This window comes from Haemorhous mexicanus, chromosome Z (genome assembly GCF_027477595.1).
Source record: "Haemorhous mexicanus isolate bHaeMex1 chromosome Z, bHaeMex1.pri, whole genome shotgun sequence".
NCBI classification, from domain to species: domain Eukaryota; kingdom Metazoa; phylum Chordata; class Aves; order Passeriformes; family Fringillidae; genus Haemorhous; species Haemorhous mexicanus.
Window position 1 is genome coordinate 42058930 of NC_082381.1, and position 21529 is coordinate 42080458.

The 21529-nt window shown below is 43.0% G+C and overlaps 2 protein-coding genes across 3 annotated transcripts in view; one reads left to right on the forward strand and one right to left on the reverse strand.

The window, feature by feature from the left end:
- Positions 1-484: 484 nt before the first annotated feature.
- Positions 485-9809, forward strand: LOC132341967 (cyclin-dependent kinase 4 inhibitor B-like). Of its 2 annotated transcripts, none has more exons than XM_059874139.1 (2): positions 485-1043; positions 8481-9809. In XM_059874139.1, the coding sequence occupies exons 1-2, from the start codon at positions 780-782 to the stop codon at positions 8775-8777; spliced, it is 561 nt and encodes a 186-aa protein (XP_059730122.1). In that variant the 5' UTR covers positions 485-779; the 3' UTR covers positions 8778-9809. The 2 variants fall into 2 exon arrangements, with proteins under 2 accessions (XP_059730122.1, XP_059730123.1); XM_059874140.1 differs by lacking the exon at positions 485-1043 and adding an exon at positions 5949-6230.
- Positions 9810-17389: 7580 nt separating this feature from the next.
- MTAP (methylthioadenosine phosphorylase) overlaps positions 17390-21529 on the reverse strand; it is a 32833-nt gene continuing 28693 nt past the window's right edge. Inside the window, exon 8 of the mRNA XM_059873734.1 lies at positions 17390-18272. Coding sequence (XP_059729717.1) covers positions 18234-18272 — 39 coding nt within the window. The 3' untranslated portion in view covers positions 17390-18233. The remainder of the gene's footprint in view (positions 18273-21529) is intronic.

The following is a 21529-nucleotide window of genomic DNA, read 5'->3' on the forward strand; positions in this document are numbered from 1 at the left end:
GCGACCCTCCGCTGCTCCCCCGAGCCCCGCTCCAAAACCTCGCCCTTCAAAAGGAAAGGGAAGAGGTCCGACACCGCGGAGCACGGCTGCGGAGAGGACCCGGGGCTGGGCGGGAATCGTTCATTACCCGTTTCGGTGACCGGCGCAGGGAAATAGAGATCCTCTTTTCTTTTCTCTCTCCCCTCCCGGCGGCCCCCCTCCCCCGCTTCGCTACGCAACGCTCCCGCGTCGCGTTCAAATGGCCATGTGACGAGGAAATAGCTACTCGCCCGGGCCAACACTGGCCCGCGCTTTCAAAGCGGCGGTGATCCGCTAGCCGGCTCTCACGAGTGCCAGCGCGGCGCTCCGAGCCGCCGCAGGCCTCCTTTCCCGTCGGGGTTTTCCTGGGGGGAGCGCGGTCCGGGAGCAACTGAACAGCAAGAAAAAATCCCAAACCGAGCGGGAGGCGGTGTGTTTGGAGGGACAGAACGGGGGGAGGGCAAGGAGATGTCGTCAAGGCTTTATTTGAAAGCCTCGGAGCGCCCTGCGATTGGCCGGTCCCCATGCCTGTCTGGTGGCGGTGCTCTTCCCCGGCGATCTTCCCCCTCCCCATCCCCCGCTACCAATCTTCCTTCGCCCGCTTTTCGCCATCATCGTGGGAGGAGTTTAGAGCGGGGTGTAGGGGAGGGGGGGGGAGCGGAGGGGGTGTGAAGTGAAATGGAGAGTCGAAATTAGTTAAACGGAAAAGGAAAAAAAAAAAATGAACAGAAAAAAGAGAGAAATAAAATCTTCTCCAATGAATGGAGGCTGAGAGGGCCGATTCACCAGTGGGGCCCCGCTGGGGAGGTATTTGTAGCGTGACGCGCCCGCGGCTTCCCCGCACCCATGACCCCGCGGATAAGGTGCACCATCCACTTTCGCCGCGCCCGCAGCCTGCCCCGGGCCTGGGCGCTGGGCTGGCGCATCCTCCGCCGCGTTTTCGGGGCGCTGGGGCGGCGCTGGCGGCGGCGCCTTGCCCTGCAGCTGGTCCTGCGGCGGAGGCGCCGCGGGAGCCCCCGGCCCAGGTAGGACACCGGGAGCGGGGGCGGCGCGGGCGGCCCGACGGGGCAGCGGGAGCGGGAGGCGGCGGCCCAGCGCCGGTGGCAGCGCCGAGGGGACCCCTCCGCGCCACATGCTCAGATGGCACCGGGAAACACGTTAGGTTTCCACAGGCCAGGTGCTTCTCTCCGGGTGGGTTTTTTTCGTTTGTTTGTTTGTTTTTTTAACGCAGTAGAAAATGTCTGGTTGAAAAGTTACTCTAACTTATTTCTGCCTTACTTCCCACTTTTTGAGACGTTTTCTGCATGTTTACTACGAAAATATAAACCCACCACCCCTTCCCATCCTTTTCAGACAGTTTCTTGCAAACAAGGAACATAGCTATTGCTCTGAAGAGAGAAAATGGCCACTGTTTTCCGACCGTGTATTACTTTCCACCCTTGTAAGCGACAGTGAAATACAGTGGCCTACTTTTCCTTCCCTTGCTGTTACAAAAATACGGGAAATAAGGGTCAGAGCAGCCGAGCAGCGTCAGAAAGAGTAATTAAAATACACTCGTATGAAGGACCTTAAGAGACATCCGAGGCTCAGGCAGGTTTAGAGACTTTTTCCTTATTGCAGAGTGCAAAATCGGATTGTTATGGCATTGATTATCACACATAAAAACCAACAATAATAATTAGACATACAGTGAAACTAAAGAGAATATTAATTTTGCTGCAAATGTGAGGATTGTTCTGCAAAATCCTCATAAAAAGTTTTTAGAGCATTCCACAACCTTTAATACACAGCACAGCCTGGAAAGAAAAGAGGCGGAAGAGAACTAGAAATATTTGCCTCAAAATTACTTCAAAAATAGACACTATTTATTTTATACATGTATAAATAGATGTTTTAAATTTTTCACCTTTCAAGCTATAGGGTGGAGATAAAATGTGGAGTAGAGATAAAGTAAATCAGAGTTTCCCAGCTCCACTCTCTGTTTAGATTGCTTCCAATGCTATTTGAATTAAAGTGTGGGGCCATACACACAGATACACACACATGACTTATGCATATATTTATAAATATATAAATCAGAAAATACAGACAGTTTTCCTTCTTGCCTTCAAATTGCCTCATTTTTTGCATTTGTAGTAGGCCTAATTTCTTCATTCTACACTAAATGGGGGGAAAAGAAGCTATAAACTCTGTCTGACCTGAAAAGCTTAAATTTCAAATGCAAGCATAAGTATGAGAGTGCTAATCACCTCGAAGTAAACTCTCTGTAGCAAGGACAAAAGCCCCCCTGGATCCGAAAGTGTGGCTATTATTTTCTCACCCTATTTCCACACTTTCCATAAATATTTCTTTTTTTTTTTTTTTTTTTTATTCCCTTCCCCTGAACTTTTAATCAGTGAGAATAAGTTTTTCTAAAATGCCAGTTAGCTCTAAACTGCAAATCACATTTTGAAGGTCCTGGGACAGAGTGAGATACATGTGTGTGTTAAATTTAATTTTAAAAAATGAAACCACAAAATGAAACCAAAAAACCCTACAAAAATACAGTATCTATGGATAGTTTTGTAACTATAAGGGTAACACATAATGGAGTTGTGGCTGCCCCATCTCTGGAAGTGTCTGAGACCAGGCTGGATGAGGCAAGGTGGGTGGGTGGGACTGGAAGTACTATCTCTGAAGTCCTTTTCCACCCTAAATAATCTCTGATTGTAAGATATACTCGGTGAAGTATTTATTCATTATTATCGCAGTTTCTCTGAGTTATGTTTGAGCTTTTGTGTGCAGTTTGGTTCCGGCTTTGTTTGTTCAGGATAATTTTTTGATCATTTTTAAGTTCAATACAAACCCCCACGGCACAGCTTCTGAACGACTAAAATTAAGGTGATAGATTTTCCTAGTTTTAACCAATATGTTCATCAGAATAAATATCTTTACAAATATTCTGACATTTTAAACTGAAGAGAAGAATGATAATGTTAAATTATTTCTGTAAACGGGTATTGCTTCATTTTTAGTGTAACTTGGAACAACTGTTTCCCCCACTCCCCTTAGATATAAAACAGGTTTCTTCCAAGCAACCTCTCCATTGCACCTCCTACCCCTTCCACTCTTGTGCTCTTTTTACCTATTTACAAGCTAGGAAATCCCAATATTATGTTCTTTATAATTTATCTCTTTATAGTATTTAGTTAACCCCTGAATCTATTATCCAAATACTTGTTAGATAAAATGTAAATATTTTGGTTTTTGTTGTTGTTGTTGCTGAAAGGGCGATACTTGCTAAGCCTTAAACAGGGCATAAGATGGCTGCTTTTATAACTGAAAGTTACCTCTTCATTCCTTTATGCTCTTATCAAAACATCTCAGAACAATTTGCAGGATTGATGTACTGTAGTATTAAAATGGATCTGTTTTCAGTGCCAAAGATCTGCACGGTTGAATAATGATTCTAAACTAAAATAAGAGCAGAAATGTAGGATAGCGACACTGCTTAACATGATTCTTTATATATATATTTTTTTTACTCCTTCTCTTAACTCTTTGCTTTTTTTATTCTTAACATTGGGGTGTTTTTTTTTACTTTTATACTGCAAAGATACTATTAATGAAAATGTCTTTGCAGTAAGGTTTGCTGGGGGGGAAAGGTGGATTCCCCTCCCTCCCCCGAGATACAAGTGCAATACAAGGTTCTTTTTCAAAACACACTATCATAGGCTGCATTGTTATTACCCTAACTTCAGATATTACTCTGTATTGTTATGTTTTGATTAATTTGAGGTCCTTTGTTGGTACTAGAATTGTATAATATAAGATTTTTTTTTAGAGGGGGAAGAAATCACATTATTTCAATAATGTAATTTAAAATGTTGCGAGTTAAAAATGTTCTAGTAGTTTGATATGTGATTTGGAGGGTCAATAATGTTGGGACATAATAATGGAACAGTATTTGTTATTTTACACTATTAGCTTTTAGCATAATACAGTGGAGATGGAGATGGAGATGCAGACAGGCCCTCTGACTTGAAGTGATTGGAAAAGACCTTTAAGGTCATTGAGTGCCACTTATTTTTATGCTTATATACTTAGAAAAAGATATGTATTCCTAAATTTATATGTACAGATGCATAAAATCCACTATCAATACTACTGCACAGAAAACAAGCTAGGCAGTGATACCTGCAACCCTGCCATGCATCACTACTGATTTGGAATTTTAAGACACCTGACAGACATAGCCAACGAGGTTTTCTCTTTGGATTTATCTCTATGCGGCTATCATTAATGTCAGAGAGCATAAGAAGAACTGGAAGATACTTTACCTTTTGGGTGGGGGATCATCTTCCTTTCTTAGACTTTACAGACTTCTAAAAATCCACTCTTTAAAACACTATTTATTAATTTTTGATTTTTAAAAATTATTTATTTCTTTTAAACTGCCTATCTGTCCCAAGGGCTGTTTTGCACCGTGCATTGTAGAAAAACACAATGTGGTGGGAGTTCACCACCAGTTCCTGGCAAGCGAGGCTCTTGCCTCAAATTTTGGACCCTGACCTTGCAATGCCACTTGCCCCAGACACTTCGCAAGGGAAGCTCTAAAAGCCACTAAACAAAGACATCTTAGTGAACCTCTGACTTGTCTATTCAGGGATAAATCTGTGTTTATTTCTCCTCATCCGAGGATGTCTCTGCTTTCGGCTAACAGCAAATAGACATAAAATCACCGTTTCTCTTCTAGCTCTGCAGAGCTCTTCGGGGGTTGTATCTGCACAACAGATACTTCTGCGGCGTCGCACCGGTCTCCTGCAAATAAAAAAAAAGGAGATTAGGGAACTGACATTGTGTGTGGGGGGGGGTGGTTGGGGGGGAGGGAAAAAAAAGACAAAAAAAGGGAAAAGAAAACAGCCCTTATTTCCCCTGCCTTCTTCGTAAGAGGTAGGAACTTCGAGGTAGCGGAATAGGGCTTCACGGAGCGGGTCGTGGGTGCCGACCACCCGCTCCCACTCGACGGCCGCGGGAGGGGTCGCTTGGGGCGGGGGTATGTGGTACAGGCTTGTGTCTGGCCCTGCAGCGGGGAGACGCTGGGCGGAAAGCCAAGGCGAGGAGCTAGATGTTTGGATTTTGAGGATTTTTCATAGCTGCAAGGCGAGATTCTTCTGCCTAACCTCCGGCTGCGCGGCTGGAGCTGCACCTTACCTCGGTGAGCTCTCGCCGCGGTCTTCCTGCTCCAGGGAGGTTCTGGCAGGCTGAAGCCATCCTCTTCAATCCGCTGCCAATAGGCTGGTCGCAGGCTTGCTGCGGGCACGGCTCCCTTCCTCATCCGGTCTGCCAGCTCTTGGCAGGCACAGGACGGAAGGATGGACCCCCCGACCCACCGCTCGGATGGGCTCGGGCAGGGCAGGACCCCTTTCGGAGACAGAAACCAGAGGCATCACTCGCACAAAGAGTCCCTCTCTTTGAAAGTTCAGGAAAGTTCAGGTCCCCCGTCCCTTCGTCATGTCGTTGACCCGCCTGCGTTAGAGATTCTCGTGGCGCGTCCCACCTGCCCCGCCCGAGGCAGCTGCCGTGGAAGATGTTTGCCCGTGGGTCTGCGCCCCGCTCCCCTGCCTTCGCAGCCCGCCCCAGTATGGGCAGAGGTTGGGGGCGCAAGGCCGCCGCCCCCATCCCCTCTCCCCGGTGAGAGAAAAACCCCGCTGGACCCGCCCCTGCTTGAGGTCGGGATGAAACCGGGCTGCCTTCCGAGGTGCCGTGCTTGATGAGCAGGCTGCCGCCATCCTGCGGTCCTTCGCCGCCCTGCCGGTGCCCCTCGCCCCGGGCGGGTGCTCGCATTTTTCCTCTGCTGCAGGGAGCCGGGGGAGAGCGAGAGCGGACACGGCAGCCTCCGCTAAGGGAGGAGGAGCCGGAGCGGGGAGGGACGGGAGGGGCAGGAGGGGGAGTGGGTGCCAGGGGCGGCCGCTGCCCCCAGGAAAGAAAAAGCTGAGTGACAGCGACGAGCTGGGTAGAAGCGACGGGCGAGATCGCAGCCAGGGGAGAGGGAAAGCCAGCGGCGGCCGTGAGGCTCAGGTCGGTGGGAGGCAATGGAGGGGTCCCCCCGGAGGGACGGCGACGGCCTGTGCAGCGCCGCCGCCCGCGGGGACCACGAAGAAGTGAGGAGGCTGCTGCAAGCAGGCGTGGATCCCAACGGGACCAACCGCTTTGGGAGAACCCCGCTCCAGGTACGGAGTACGCTGGGTGCGGGGGGGGGCAGGGGGAAGCTGTGCTCTGCCACGCCGGCGGGGAAGGGTGGGCATTTCGTGTTTAGACTGAATTCTTATTGTTATGATCGGAACCGTACTCCAGCAGCAGTGAATAAAAATGTGACCTTTACTTTTTACTAAGTCCAGACGTTCTGTAACACAAGATGGAGACTAGGGGGGAAACCGCTGGCAGAAAACGAATTTTGCTAGGAGATACTATAAAGGAGAAGCTGGACTGCAAAATCCACTTCCAGATAACCTATCCAGATAGGTTTGGGGAATGATCTGCACTTCGAGCAAATTTCTTGATTTTTTAAATATAGCCCGAGCAGGTCTTTTTTTCCCTAAGGAAATCGAAGTGAGGTCCCTTTCTAGCATATTCACGAGCAAAGAACCTAGCAATTGTGCTGATAAAAATTGTAACTTGAAACTAGGTATGTATTAGTACTCACCTATTTTTTTCTTTTAGTAGTAGTAATTTTAACATTCTCTCTCCATCAATAGTGGCAATATTTATTGATAGACGTTAGAAGTGTCAGTATGTAGAGTTGCTTTCCGGGCAATCTGGGAGTTAAAAATCTGTTATATTAATCGACATACTTAAGTAGACACTTTTTAAATGTTCATTGAACAATTAATATTCTTTGATTTAAATTAGATTTGTGTATCTCGTGAAGATTTTTCGAGTTGTTATTTGAAGAGGTATATTTGATGATTCATCAAACAGCTATTTTAGTCCTTGCACTTTAAATGAAAAATGAAATATTTTCTGCATTACCGAGAAAGTCTCTCAGAAAGTTATTCGTTTTACTTCTGTTTTATGTTCAAATTGCAGATTAAAAGAATCTCCTAACTCTTATAAATTATCTCTTTCCTTTCCCTATTTCAGACTAAGTTCTCTTTCTCTTGTCAGCAACTTGCAAAATGGCTGACACTCGAATATGTCGACCCTCGTTTTCTTTCTGGAAACGATTAATAACGGGAATTTAGATATTATGACATTCATAAGTGTTTTCACAAATGTATTATAAAGAAGCCCAATTATTTGAAGTGGACAAACCAAAGTTAAGACATAGAAATTGATCGAAAAACCTATTGTCCTAAGATATTTTTCAAAGTATTAAGTTGCAATTTATGGCAGTTAAAATTCCACTGAAAATGACCAGAACAGTAAGGGAAGTAAAACCCCATGTACAAATTTATTTTGGTTTTTTGTTGATTGGGGGTTTTTGTGGGTTTTGTTCAGTTGTGTATGATCAAATATTGCCAAAAGTTTCTGCAAAAGTTCCTACTGGGAGAAAAGCAGACTGTCATGAGGAATTTGCCATTTAGACACTATCATTTGGAATTTTCCGTCAGTTCAGTTTTGTGCATTGCTTGTGAGAACTCAGCAGCCGCTCTCACACCTCTGAGAAGAAGCCAAAATGAGAGAGAAATAAAAAGAAAAAAAAAAAAAGAAAAAACATCTTGGTCTGAAACTCAGGAGGGGAAAATTTTAAATATCCACACCGAATGCCAAAAGGAGCCACACTCAGCTGCATTTTCCCATTGCTGTGCTGACTGTTGATAAATCGATAATACATTCTAAGTGACAGCAACCTTAATGAAAGATCCCTCAGGTCCTTTGCTGCCACAAAATACATGGTGTGTATATATAGCATAGAAATATTTACAAACTCTTAATGTGTATAAATATATTTAATATATGTTTAATATATGTGTATATCTAAATATGTTTATAATATAGATACATACACTATATAATATAGATATATTTATTATATAATTACATAAACGGTGTTTGTATTGTGTGTATATATCTGTACATACACAGAGCTGGTCTGTATCTGGATATAAACGTGTGTGTACATATATGTGCTTATACACACACCACAGGTACCATTTATACCATGATGTATATAAATTATATAAATGTGAAGCAGAACACACACATGTGTTGTACCTAGTCTGGAAACCACTAGCTAATATTTTTAATTTATCATCTAATCATAGACTATCTCGAGGTTGGAAGGGATCCGTACGGATAATCTCAAACGATTTTCACAATGGATGCAGGTCACGACTACAAGTAGCTGATACAGCAGAATTATCCCCCAAAGGAGAGGCCGGTCCGCCCGCTGCCAGCCCCGGCTGCCCCCCGGGCTCTCAGCGGAGGCGGCCCCCGGCGGTGCTCGGGTGGGCGGGCGCTGATGCTCTCTCTCCCCGCAGGTGATGATGCTGGGCAGCCCGCGGGTGGCCGAGCTGCTGCTGCGGCACGGAGCGGACCCCAACCGCCCCGACCCGCGCACCGGCTGCCTCCCGGTGCACGACGCGGCCCGCGCCGGCTTTCTGGAGACGCTGGCGGCGCTGCACCGGGCCGGAGCGCGCCTCGACCTCCCCGACGGCCGCGGCCGCCTCCCCCTCGACGTGGCGGCGGGGGGCCCACACGGAGCGGTGGGGCGGTACCTGCGCGACCCTCCGCCCCTTCCGGGAGCCGCGGGGGCCGCCGAGAAGGCTGCGCGCTGACCCGCCCCCGGCCGTCCCGCCGAGTCCTTGTCCCCGTGTCCCCTGCAGCCCGCCTCCCCCGGGAGTATCCCCGCCGCCGGGTCATCAGCGAGCCATCGCGGGTGGCGGCGCTCCCGATGTCCGTCTGAGGCTGGGGAGAGTGCTCCTTTGTCCTGTCATCTCCAGGGCTTCTCCTGTGCCGCTTCTTCCTCGAGAAGACACGAGATTTTCTCTGTTTCCTGAGAAAAAGAGGAAAAAAAAATCCAAAACACAATCAAGACTAGAGCTCCTGTTTATCCCTCTCACACTCTTCGGCGGGCAGAGCACAAGCGCCAGACGGTCCTTTTGTGCTCTAGTGGGGGGAAAAAAAAATGTAAATGTTCACCTTTTCCTTTTTTTTTTTTTTTTTTTTTTTTTTTTTAATTTTACAATAAAGCTGGTTAGAGAAGTGGGAACGCTATGTTTCCCTTACTGGCTTGCTCACTGCCCTGCAAAGCTTTGTATTTCAGTTATTCCTTGAGATCCTTTTGTGTTGTTACACTCCAAAATAGTGAACACTTTAGCCATATCCTTTATAAATTTAATTAATCCCCACAGCTTCTCTCCTCACCAACCCACTCAACATACAGTTTTAACATCAAGGTGTAACAGTGATTGAATGGTAAAAATTTTAATGCTGATGAGCATTACAGTTTGGGAACTACAAACATTTTGTGTAGCTGTATTTATCGAAAATCGTGGGAGAAAACAATCGGCAGTCAGTTAGTTACTGCATAGTTTTTCGCATTTGGAGACCCCATTTGCTCAGAAGATATAGACAACAAGCTTCTTATTTTTAAGACAGCTTTCTGGGTCTCTAAACCAGATATTTGGCAATAACAACAAATGACCGAGTTTGGTTATAAATCTGGATTTTTGTACACTTTTTGGTTTCTGTTTTCTGTTTTTCCTGTGTAATTTCTATAATCTACCCGATGTTCATACCCCTTATGTGTGATTAAACACCTGCTATTATTCAGTAATAAAAGACAAAAAAGATTGGCTTAAAAATAATTCACTCCTTGTGTTTGAGTGTTTAATGGCTTGCATGCAGCACTACTAATTTGAGTGGTGTTCAACCTTGTTCCTTGCTTTCAGTTTTTGTGTGTGTGTCTGCATAAATAAATATGGATACACACAGCATAGTCACACAGGTCAGATACCAGGACTTTTTGTAGATATACATTATTAAAGCACATACATGCACAGAGTTTAAAATAGCCAAATTGTTTATTTCTTACCTCTTTGGGGAACAAATGGAGGGCAAGCCCCATCACAGAGGATGTTTGGCGTCTGGGAGCAAACTCATCTGGGGCAGGGCGGGTGGGGCAAGTCGGACCCAATAACGCTGGTGCTTCCCTTTCCAGCTCAGAATAATTCTGAGAAGGAGCTTTTCGTTTTCTCTTCCGACCCTCCAGGCGGGCCAGTTCACTGGAGCCCAGTTCAGCCTCTCGAGCTGGGGCTTGAGGACAGGTGTTTTGTAGAGCTCGGCTGGGGCGGCGGCAGCGCATCCGTTCACACATCATCCATGCCAGTCTCTGGACTCGCTGTCCCGGTCCCTGCCGCCGGCCCTCCGGCTTGCAGGCTGCCCATCCCGCGGGAAGGAGGGCCAGAGCTCCGGGAAGTCCCCTCCGAAACATGGCAGGGGGAGTGGCATTCACACCGGGAAGCCCACGGGGTTTTTGCCAGCCTCTCCCCACTCGGGAAAGCCATGCCAAAAGAGTGTAACCTTCCCAGAGGCTTTGGCCTCAGAGCTGCCAAAGCCCAAAACTTCCTTGGGAAGTTGCCTGAAGAGGATGGAAAGTTCAAGGCATTGAGTTATGTATGGTGATTTCAGAGATGGTGAAAATGTGGCTCATTCTTTGGACAAGGAGCCAGCAGTGCTGTGAGCTACAAAAACCACACCTCAATTGCATGCAAATGCCAGCATCTGAATAACCTGACAATATATTTTTCAATTGTGGTGACCTCTGTCAAACTTTAATAAAATATTTTCAGGTGTAATGGCACTTAGAAAAACAGAGTTTGCTATTATACACTACAAAAAAATTACTCTTTTAGAACATGACTCCCAAGCTTTAAAACAGGCAACATTCCTCCAAATTCACCCAGGTTTATTGTGTCTAAGAGTACACAGGCTTTAAATCCCGTGTTCAGTCTTTTAAAGCTTCGGGGGAAAAAGGTAAAGGTGTGTCATCTCTTCTCTTCTTGAAGGGAAGAGATGGCACACCTAGTCATTCTATTTTTATTATTTTTATATCAGATTTCAACCAATCCTTAACTGACACTCACTGAAGTAATTAAACATTTCTTCATTGTGGTTTTTTTTTTTCCCTCAAACTCACAGGAAAAAAATCAGAAGTAGTTTAAAAGTTCAAAATACAGTATGAACAGAAGACAGAACAATATTTTTCTTTGCGGAAATGTCCCCAGAGGACCAATATCTCCACACTCCTACCTCTTACTACCTGTTTGTAAGCATCTTTATGCTTTTGGTAGAAACACTTGCAAACAAAGTATTTCTGTGCTGGAAAAAGTCTAAGAAGGCGTAGTTAAAGAAGAGGTGGTCTTTAGGAGTTGAAAACTAAGAATCTTGCAACTAAAGGCGTCAGGCTGCCTCCCAGAAAGGTACACCGATGACTGCCGCTGGATCTGGCATTGCTCTTGTTATTGAGTGTTAGCTCAGGATTGAGAATGGGCTGTGAGAAGCCCTGTTTACACCTACAGCTTCAGGCAAATAATAAGGTTTAGCTACACCATCGGCAGAGGTCATCGTATTAGACATACCCTACTTCCTACAACTGAACTAGGGAGCTTTTGCTACCATTGATGTAACAAAAAAAACCAAACCAAACCAACAAACAAACAAAAATCCCAAACCCAACAACAACCAAAAGAGCAAAACCAAACCAACCAATCACCACAAACAACAAACGAAAAACCTCACTAGCCGGAGGAAACCTGCAACCCTGCCTGCTAACCCTGCCTGCGCGAACTGCCGTACAAACTGCCGCGCCATGCCCGTTTGTCCGCTCCGGGTCGCGGCTTCCTTACAGCCCTCCTTTAATCATCCCGCCGCTCGCCGGAGGAAAAAACCCCGCCCTGAGCCTGGGTGGCTAACAAGAACCAGTCACTTCTTTTAGGAAGCAGCCTCCCTCTTGATTTCTAAATAGACAGAAACATTCTTACTTGAGGAGTTGAGTGGCAATCTAGAATATGAGAGTTTGACCTCCCAGGTGGGGAAAGTGCCAGCATCAGCACCTTTTTCTCACCATGGTGCTGGTTGTTGACTAGTAAGAAAACAGGGTATCCAGAGCAGGGGAGAAAAGACGCAGGTCCAGCTCAAGAAAGAGGTGCCTGGGGAAAGCAGACACAAACGTGGCTGCCTGTGCCTGAAAGGATGCACCAGGGACATACAACCCTATCCCACTCCATGTCAGCCTGGGCCAATGGTTTTGACTGGCTTCTTAACACTCATCCTTGCAGAAATCCAATGCATGTGGCTGATGAGGAGTGGCACTTAAAATCAGACAGCAGACCCTGCTTGGTGGCATGGGTGAGAGGGGCATTCCTTGCCTATACAGAACAAGCACTTGAACACTACTGGTTTTATAGGGTTTTGTTTGTTTGTTGTTTTTTACATTTCTTTTCTCTTTAGATGGTGAGCAGCCTAAGGGCCAGAGAAGAAAATGAAAGCCAACCCAAGGTACCAGTAACACCACAGAGTGCAGAATTTGTACTAAACTGATCCAAGGACAGAGATTATTTCACTGTCCTCACATGCAATTAAGGGGAAAGAAACTCCTACCACCACCATCCTCCTTATAACTTATCTTGCTGGTTTACCTTGAGGCAGATGCAGAAGAATGATTTTAATGTTTTACTGTGTTATGAAAACACAAAAAAATGTGTTTCAGAACCTTCTTATACAGTTGATAAAAGCCCATACAAAAGTTTCTCTCTATAAAGCACTAACTATTAAGATTCTAAGGTCAAATTAAAAGACTTCAGATGAAATGTCTTCCTTCTTGTGATAGAGGAACCACATTGTAGGAAACCAAACAATGGGACAGCATATGTTTCACTTACAACAGGCACTATTCTTAGTTCCAGCTGGGTCTAATCTATGACACCCTGATGTTAAGACTGAAAACATACTTTCAAGCATGCCTAATCACACAGGCCTTAGCACAACAAATTGCCTGAGCCAAGCCATAGCAAAGCTGGTGGAGAAATTGACAATAATAATAAAATAAAATAAAAATAAACAACAGCAAATTTCTGCAAAATTGTGATCAAATGTTAATTTCAATTCTTTTGCACTGTCCTGCTTCAGTCAACACTGCAATGACAGTGGGGAAAAGAAGCTGTTGTTAAAACAGTTGAGCCAGAATTTCCGTCTTAGAAGGCTGATCCTGCCCAGCACCTCCTGAATTAATTTCTCCTCTTACTGATACTCAGCTGGTTTCAATAGACAAAATACTCCCTTGCTGGTTCATTCTGGGAACACCAACTGCTCTCAGATCTGTTTTGAATACTAATACAAAAACTCAATTCTGATGTCATATGCCACCTATGCAAATTCTCCAAATGCTTTGGATATTAGCATGAAAGAGTTTTAAGTCTTAGATAAGTGAAAATGAGATATGAGTGGGCAATCTCATGTTAGCAAGATAGATCAATGTTAGGCCACAAAGAATGCTTTACAGAAAACAAAAAAAGGAGAAAATGAGTAAATCTAATGGCTTGCCTCCTGGTCTAGTTTGTGCCATATTTGAACCCACAGTATTGTATTGCCATCAGTACATTATACTGCCAATATGCACACTGGAGGATTCTCTGAGCAAAATAAATGGAGATCTTATCCAAGATAAAAGGACTTCAAAAGCCATGGATAGCTGGGCTAAGCAAAATGCAATATCCAAACAATCAGTGAAGAGTGGGGTAGGAGATAATAGCAGGACAATACACACTCAGAGAGCAAGTGCTCATGATACAAGTAAGTGTGGGCTTGGAATATAGACAGGGAACTGAATCCTTCTGGGTCCAAACAGAGAAGTATCTTCACTCAAAGCAGAAGGAGTTCTGTTGCCTGGGACACCTGTGCCAAGATGAAGCCGAACTCCTAAAGAACATCACTGAAGAATCAGTTGGACAAAAGCTCCTGTGAGTGGGTATATGTCTTCTCTTGCATGTCATTTGCGTGTTGAACTTACCCTGCTGTGACTTTTCTGCCTGTGGTCTGCGTAGATCTGGATGTTTAAAAAGTTCCGATCTTTGCCTTTGGATGCCAGCTGAAAATCCAGTAAGAAATCAGTTGGCTATTTACTGTGTTTCCTGGTCCTTGCCTAATATTGACATGCCTTTTGCTTTGTGTATCTGTGCTATTTGCAAGCACTCAGGTCCACTCAGTCTCCCCTCTACGTAAGTGGGAAAGAAAATTAGGCTTTGAGCATTTATTTCTAACATACCCACTGCTTCCCAGCTGCATTTCTCTATGACCCCAAAGCATATCCTGCAGAGAAGGATATGCTTTGAGGTCATAGAGAGATTGATATGTTCTTCAGCAGTTCCTGCAAGGTCTAGGTGTGTTCTCTTCAACCCAAAGTCGAGGCAGCATTCAGGCCATACAAATTAGTAGATTTAGGACAATTCTGCTGGAGAACAAGAAGCAGACCTGGAAAACTTACAGTAAAGTTCCACTAGCTAATACTTTATTAAGCTTTCCATGGTTCTAATCCATGTAATTTATGCACAGAGAAGCTACTTCATTTGCTTCAGTGCTATTTATGTACCTGTCTTGAAGTGAATGAATTTAGATGAGGTTTTAAGAGGTCTGTGAAACATACACATAGAAAGGAGACAGGTTTCCTGCCAAAAGCTTTGTTAATTTTTCTAGGAGACAGCATTTGGTGTAAGACATGTTAGTGTAAAACCGGAAGTGTCTTACTAAACAACTCAAAACCATGAAGTCTCAGTAAGATGTGCAATAGCAGTCAAGCTTGGAGGCCACACTATGGAAGCTGGGATGTTTGAAAGCTAGGCAACAGTTTACCACCCTATATCCTGATAAGCTATTTACCAGACCAAGATGCAATTTTCTAAGAGCCTCAAAATGGTACTTGCTAATACTGATTCTGATGTTATGATCTAGGAGCAACATCAATACTCTGCACCAGAAGGCAGCAGTCCAAATCCTTCACATCAAAGGGACAGAAAAAGTGGCCAAAAAAAAAAAAAAAAAAGAAAAAAGAAAGAAAAAAAAAAAGAAAAAAAAAAAAAGAAAAAAAAATGTCATGGAGAGACTCTCAAAGTGAAGTGTGGCAACTTTTATCAGTGAAGCCCTCTGCCCATCACTGTCTCATTCTTGTGAAACCAGACACATTCTGAGTCCAAGAAAGGGCCGTGATTCTTTGTTAGAATGTTTACTTGGTTTTAGTAATGCAATACAAACAATTTGTATCTTTGTCCTATTACACCTGCAGATCTGCCTACAATAAACACATTTCTTAAAACTGTTTAGAAAGACAATTAAAATCACTTATATTTGGTCCTATCTTTACATAATTAAATAGTACCCTATGCTTTTCTTGCCAGTTGCCATTTCTGTCTGTAGTCCTATGGATAGGACTGCAACACATTTCAGACTATAAAATGTACACTGATCTTTGCAAAAAACACACCACACACTACTAGAGTTTCATAGACTTTATATACAAATTCTGCATGAGATACCGTTAGGTACCAAGCCTATGTTGACATAGCAAGTAAATATGATGGAAAGGTCTCTTCTAGCCCAAACCATCAATGACATACAGCCCGATCCTCCCACCATGGGCAGGGACACCTTCCACTAGTCTTAGCTGAACTCTGTCTATCTGATTCTGAATACTTCTAAAGAAATCTACAACTTCTCTGAGCAACTTGTTTCATTGTCTCAGTAGCCCTGTCATAAAAACCGTTTTTACATCCAATCTAAAAATACCCACTTAAAACTGCTGCCCTTTGTCCTGTCACTACAGGCTGCGGTGAAATGTCTCCCTCTACCTCATAAGTCCCCTCTATGTTCTGAAGGTCACTCTAAAGTCTCCCTAGAGCCTTTTCCTCTCCAGTCTGAAAAACCCCAACTCTCCCAGCCTGTCCTCTTCAGAGAGGTGCTTCACCCCTCTCATCATCTCTGCGGTGCTCTGCTGGACTTGCTCCAACACATCTTTCTTACAAAGTACCCCAAAACTGGATGCAATACTACAGGTAGGGTCTCATGAGAGCAGAGGGGTAAAATCACCACCCTCAATCTGCTTTTGATGCAGGCCAGGATGCAGTTGGACTTCTGAGGTGTGAGTGCAGACTGTTGGCCCATGTTCAATTTTTCATCCACTAGCACACCAAAGTCCATCTCCACTAGGCTGATCTCAACCATCTTCAACTCAAATGTAGCACCTTCTGCTTGGCCTTGTTGAACTTGGACCCCACACCTTGAGCCATCAAGGTCCCTTAGGATGACATTCCTTCCCTCACTCACCACTCAGCTTAGTGCTTTTGCCTTCCACAAACTCAATTCCACTATCTTACTTAGTTCATGAAAATATTACATAGAACTGGTCCCAGATCTCCGATGGAAACCATCTGTTCCTGGTTTCCACTTGGACACTGAGCTATTGATTCTAACTCCTTGGGTGCAGCCATTCTTATCTATGTTCTCACCAAGCCTCACATATGAACAATATGTAACAGAAATGCATAACAGAACCCACTACCTATGGACCTGCTCTGTGCCACTCTCCTGTGACACTAAGTACCCAGTATATAAACAAAAAGAATTAGCATAACAATTACCATTATATGTCACTACCAAATGCAAAAAGATAAACCCAAGGGGATTGAAAATGGGACACCCAGAAAAAACTTTCTCTTAGAATACTCAGATATGAATTTCCTGGCTCTAATCCATTTCACCAAAAGTGCCAGTGGAAGAAAGATAAAAATGGAAACCATTCTTAAGGCCAGATATATGATTTGGCTTAGTGGAAGGCAATGAAAGGTATGTTCAAGCTCTGGCTCCTGCAATCCGAATTTTTTAAAAACCGACACAAATATAGAAAATTGGTTAAGCTATTTTCCCCAATACCTGAAAAGCACCTCTACTGGTTTTGCTAGAAAGAATGCATCCAGATCTAAAGGCTTTCACAACAGGAGACTGGGTGTCCAACAGAAAAAGACTAGGAAGCTAAAATGCTTGTGCACCTGCTTTCTTCTGTTTTCTTTTGGATTAGTTTTTTTTACAGTACTATGAGGATCCTTACTGTTCATGTTTGATTTTTTTCCCTGCACTCTGAACTACTTCTGCCTCAGCAATCCCTGCTGTTCTGGGACTTAGAAGCTGAAGTTCTGAGCAGCACAGTATTTTCTAAAAAGCGTCTTTCTGAAAGTGTTTTTTACAAGGTATCATCACCAACCTGTTTCATGAATAGCAAAAATCACTGTGATATGTAATGACTAGAAGTAAATAACGCCCCCTGCCCCACCCTGATTTCCACACATCTTGGAGAAGCACACATTTCATTCATTTTATTTACTAGACAAGAAGTAGCAGGTTATTTTATTAAAATAAAACTGTATTAAAAAATTGAAATGCATACATTCAAACCACTCGAGCACATTCATCACTTAATACAGGAACTAAAATTGGGGCTGTTCAATAAAGCAGAAAATGGCTGTGTTTGGGACACTGTCAGCAAAGTATTTTTTCTATATAGTTCTGTAAGTCATGTAAGTACATCTTCAGGCACGAATTTGGTTTAGGCATTACTTCAGTCTCCAACACTAACTCATTACACACCTGCTGCTGTGAAAGAACCACCACAGTTATTGAACCAGGTCTTCTAGCACACAAAACAAATACACTGCTTAAAAAAAAATCACTGGAATAAAAAATATGGATAATGTACAAAAATAGTATAATTTTAATTTGAAATTGTTTGTTCAGTTTTTCTGTTATGTTTCTGAAGTGATTTGTAACCATGTGCTTTGTTGAAGGAAAAGATGGAGGTAGAAACAGCAACACAAATAACCTGTGAATCTGCTTTCTTGGACCTTATTTTATGAAACTGCAACAACAATGTACCTTAGACTTTCCTTTCTACCATCAGTTAAAAGGTATCACTGAATAGAGGATACTGACTTTTTTTTCTCTGTCAGATACAGTTTGTCAGTAGGGCTATTTATAGCTGAAAACATACTCAAAATCTAATTTTAACCATCTTATATGTGATCAAACTGGCAAAGATTTTAACAGCAGCCTTACACATGATCATTGGTCAAGGTTTAGTCCATTCTTTAAAGCTTGTAACAATTTTTGAAGATATTATAACCTCTGAAAGCTTGAAAGTGATCCACTCTTCCTTGAAAGCACTGAAACTTCAAGGTTCATCCAGGTTGTTACTGCTTTGGCAGGATAACCGAACACTGCACCGTTGCCTGAAATACAAAGTCACAGGAGATAAGTGCTTCTTTTGGCAATGCAGAGAGAATTACTTTTCATTGAAAAGGTAGATTATGTAGCTTCCCTTTGGGTACAAATGTGTAAATCCTTTCATATGCATAGGATCTCAATTTTTTTCCAACACCACAGAAGTCAATATTATTACAAGGAGGTCATGCACACACAATAAATTTTCATTACAACTTTTGCAAAGCTACATGATACGATTATTGGTACGGAGAAGAACAACTGTATTGCAAAACCACTAATTTATGAACTTTGGGCTTACAGTCTGCAAATGAAAAATTGTGCAGCATGCTTTCTGTGACTTTTACATGACTATTATCAATTCTGAAGTACAGCTATCAAGAACAGAAACCAGCCAGATGGCACTGACTGTGAGTGAATGCAATACTCAAGTTATGCAGGGACAGGCAATTTTGACATTAGCCACATTCAAGGGCAGGGTCTAAGAAACATTTTAATCTCAGCTTTTGTGAGAAATTCTTGGCCTACAAGTACCCCTGTACCAATTACAGTTGAAGTGAAGCCTTGATGAATTTTCCTCCTCCACTTTACTCACCTGTGCCAATATATTGTGATCACATATGTACATTCACTGACCAGTATCACCGATGAGATTTTGAGGAAGAAAATTACTCAAAGATATTTACAAAATTAGAGTTCTAAATACAGAACTTAGGAATGTAAGTTTCAATTTGAGATAGACTAGAAAAAATTACTGAAAAAATATTAATCTTTATGCCCTTCAACTTGTTACTTGTCAAATCACGTAAATGCCCAAGTGACTCCCTGATGAAGTGTATTGAAATACATCTACAGCTACCTTACCCAATCTAAACTATCCCAGAGTACTCACTTACCACATGTCTCAAAATACAGCATTATTCCTTGTATCAGAGATCTGACAAATACATTTCTCACAGGCTAGTACGGAAGCTCAAGAAAAAGGCAGGTAGTACCAGTAGGTTTCCCCAAACAGTCAAGAAATTTACCTAAGGAGCACTCACAAAAGCTCTGACACCTTACCACAAGCTGATCTTTTTACAGCCACACTGTAAAAAATAATCAGTTCTAACAGACCATTCCTTTTACCATTATAGTACAGATTCTCTTCTGATACTCATGGAGTTGACCCTTATTGTAATGTAATAAAGGTACCGAGTTCAATTCCCAGTTATGATGAGCTAAAATTCTTTTCAACAGAACAGTTTTTTTTCTAACTCATACTTTTCTTAGCAAAGATTAAAAAAAAAGTCTTGAAACATATGAAATTGTCTGCTGCCACCAATTTATTTACTTTATGGACAATGAGCCCATGTTTTACATGATAAGTTTTTGTTATCAGTGCTTTGGCTGCAGTTCTTGCTGCCTTTGACATCTCTTCCAACTTTGACATCTTGTCAACTATAGACAAGATCCCATTGTCCTGAAAGCATCCCTAACATACCTGCACTTCCATCTGGGCTCTCTCTTTGCAGCTTGTTTCTGCTTCCAACCCTTGATTGCTGCATTTTTGCACTAGAGCTGTTTCCTGTTCAGTCAAAGTCTTTCTGTGGGCTGGAATGCTGCCCTTAAAGACCAGCCAACTTTCTGGAACTCCTTGACTCTTCAGAGCAGTCTCCTATGAGATTATACATACTAATTCATTGATTGAAAACAAGTATGCTCGCCTGAACTCCAGCCCTGCTCATCTGAACCTGTACTGTTAATTGCCTTACTTGCTCCTCATAGGATATTGATTGCCACAATTTCATGAAGATTACAGCAACAACTGTCAGTAATTATCACCTCACTAAACAACTCTCCTCAGTTAACAGCATATCCAGCTGTATATCACCCATGACTGAACAGCCTATCCAGAAATTTCTTTGACACCAACCAGAAATCACTTGGACAACTGTCATCAAAAGCATTATCTGTGTTTCCTGACGTGACATAAATAGCACATGGTCATATCCTGTACTGAAAGAGTGAGGGCATAAACCTGACACTGGAAAATTATCTCTTTACAGCAAGAAAGCCATGAAATACTGGCCTAAATTCATCTTAGACAGTTAAAAAATAATAACTTTCAAAGTACCTTACACACACTGACATATCAAAGATTAAATGATACAGTAAACAGAAGGGCTAGCAAGCAGCCTATCCTTTATCCAAAAAACAGTCCTTGGACATTTTGTTTCAACACTGAAGTCTCTCCTTGAAATTACAGTGAGATTCAGAGGTGACACCACTGGCATGTGCGTTGATCTGGGATTAATAATTAATACTTCCAAACAAGGAGACAGAAAAATAACGGTGGGCAGAGACTGACAGCACATTTTCTCCTGCCAGGTAAAGTTCCTCCTGTCAAGCAGACAGATTACAGATCTTGGAGAAGAAAAACTGTGTCTATGTAGAGCTTTACTGTTCCACAAGCTTCCCCAACATTAAACCAGACATTTGCCCATTTGATACACACAGCTATGGCTTGGATATATTCTGTCACTGATAGGAGTGTACAAGCTGCAGTCTTACTAGCTCCTTGTCTTTCTTACTCAGCCTTCTCCTTGTCTGTGCTCCTTAACACATTTCCACAGCGCATACAAGAGCTGCTGCCTTCAAGCTCTAGAAAAAGAGCTCCAAAAGAGTTCAAAAACTTCATCATCTGGCCTTCAAAACTCACACTATAAAATATACTGTAGTACAATACAAGACAATAGATTTTAAAAACTCTTTTTCGTTCAATTACATACTTGTACAGAGGCACATATATGTATCTTTCTCTTTGCTTCCCTGCAAAATTGCCTCTCTCATTCATTAACACAAATCCTTCTTCTGCTTTATCACCACTGAATTCCCCAAATAGGAACATTTGTAGCCTTTCCTGATGTTCCTATGTAAAATTAAAGGAAGCCTCCAAGGCCTTTGGAGCTTCAGAATTTCTCACTATTCCAGAGTTCTGTTCTTTCAAGTCATTAACTCTTGTGGCTCCTACTTTCTTGCTATAAAATTTCAATCCCCACTGCCTGTTTCCAACTCTTCCAGTGCCTTCAGATCAACTCTCTTTCTCAGTACACTATCACTCAAACCTGTCTGCAAAGAACATAAACACCTAAGAATTGTAAGTGAAACTATTTCATTATTCATCACTGATATGAGGCAGTAGATATTTAAGAGAAAAAGAATTAAGAAGTGACATTAGGACCTGATGCATCATGATGCACCTTCCTCTGGGGCATCACATTTT

Bases quoted from the DNA above. Each gene is read 5' to 3' on its own strand.
- LOC132341967 (XM_059874139.1), top strand. From the start codon at position 780: ATGGAGGCTGAGAGGGCCGATTCACCAGTGGGGCCCCGCTGGGGAGGT. The intron at 1,044-8,480 runs GTAGGACACCGG...CTCTCCCCGCAG, and splicing joins CGCGGGAGCCCCCGGCCCAG to GTGATGATGCTGGGCAGCCC.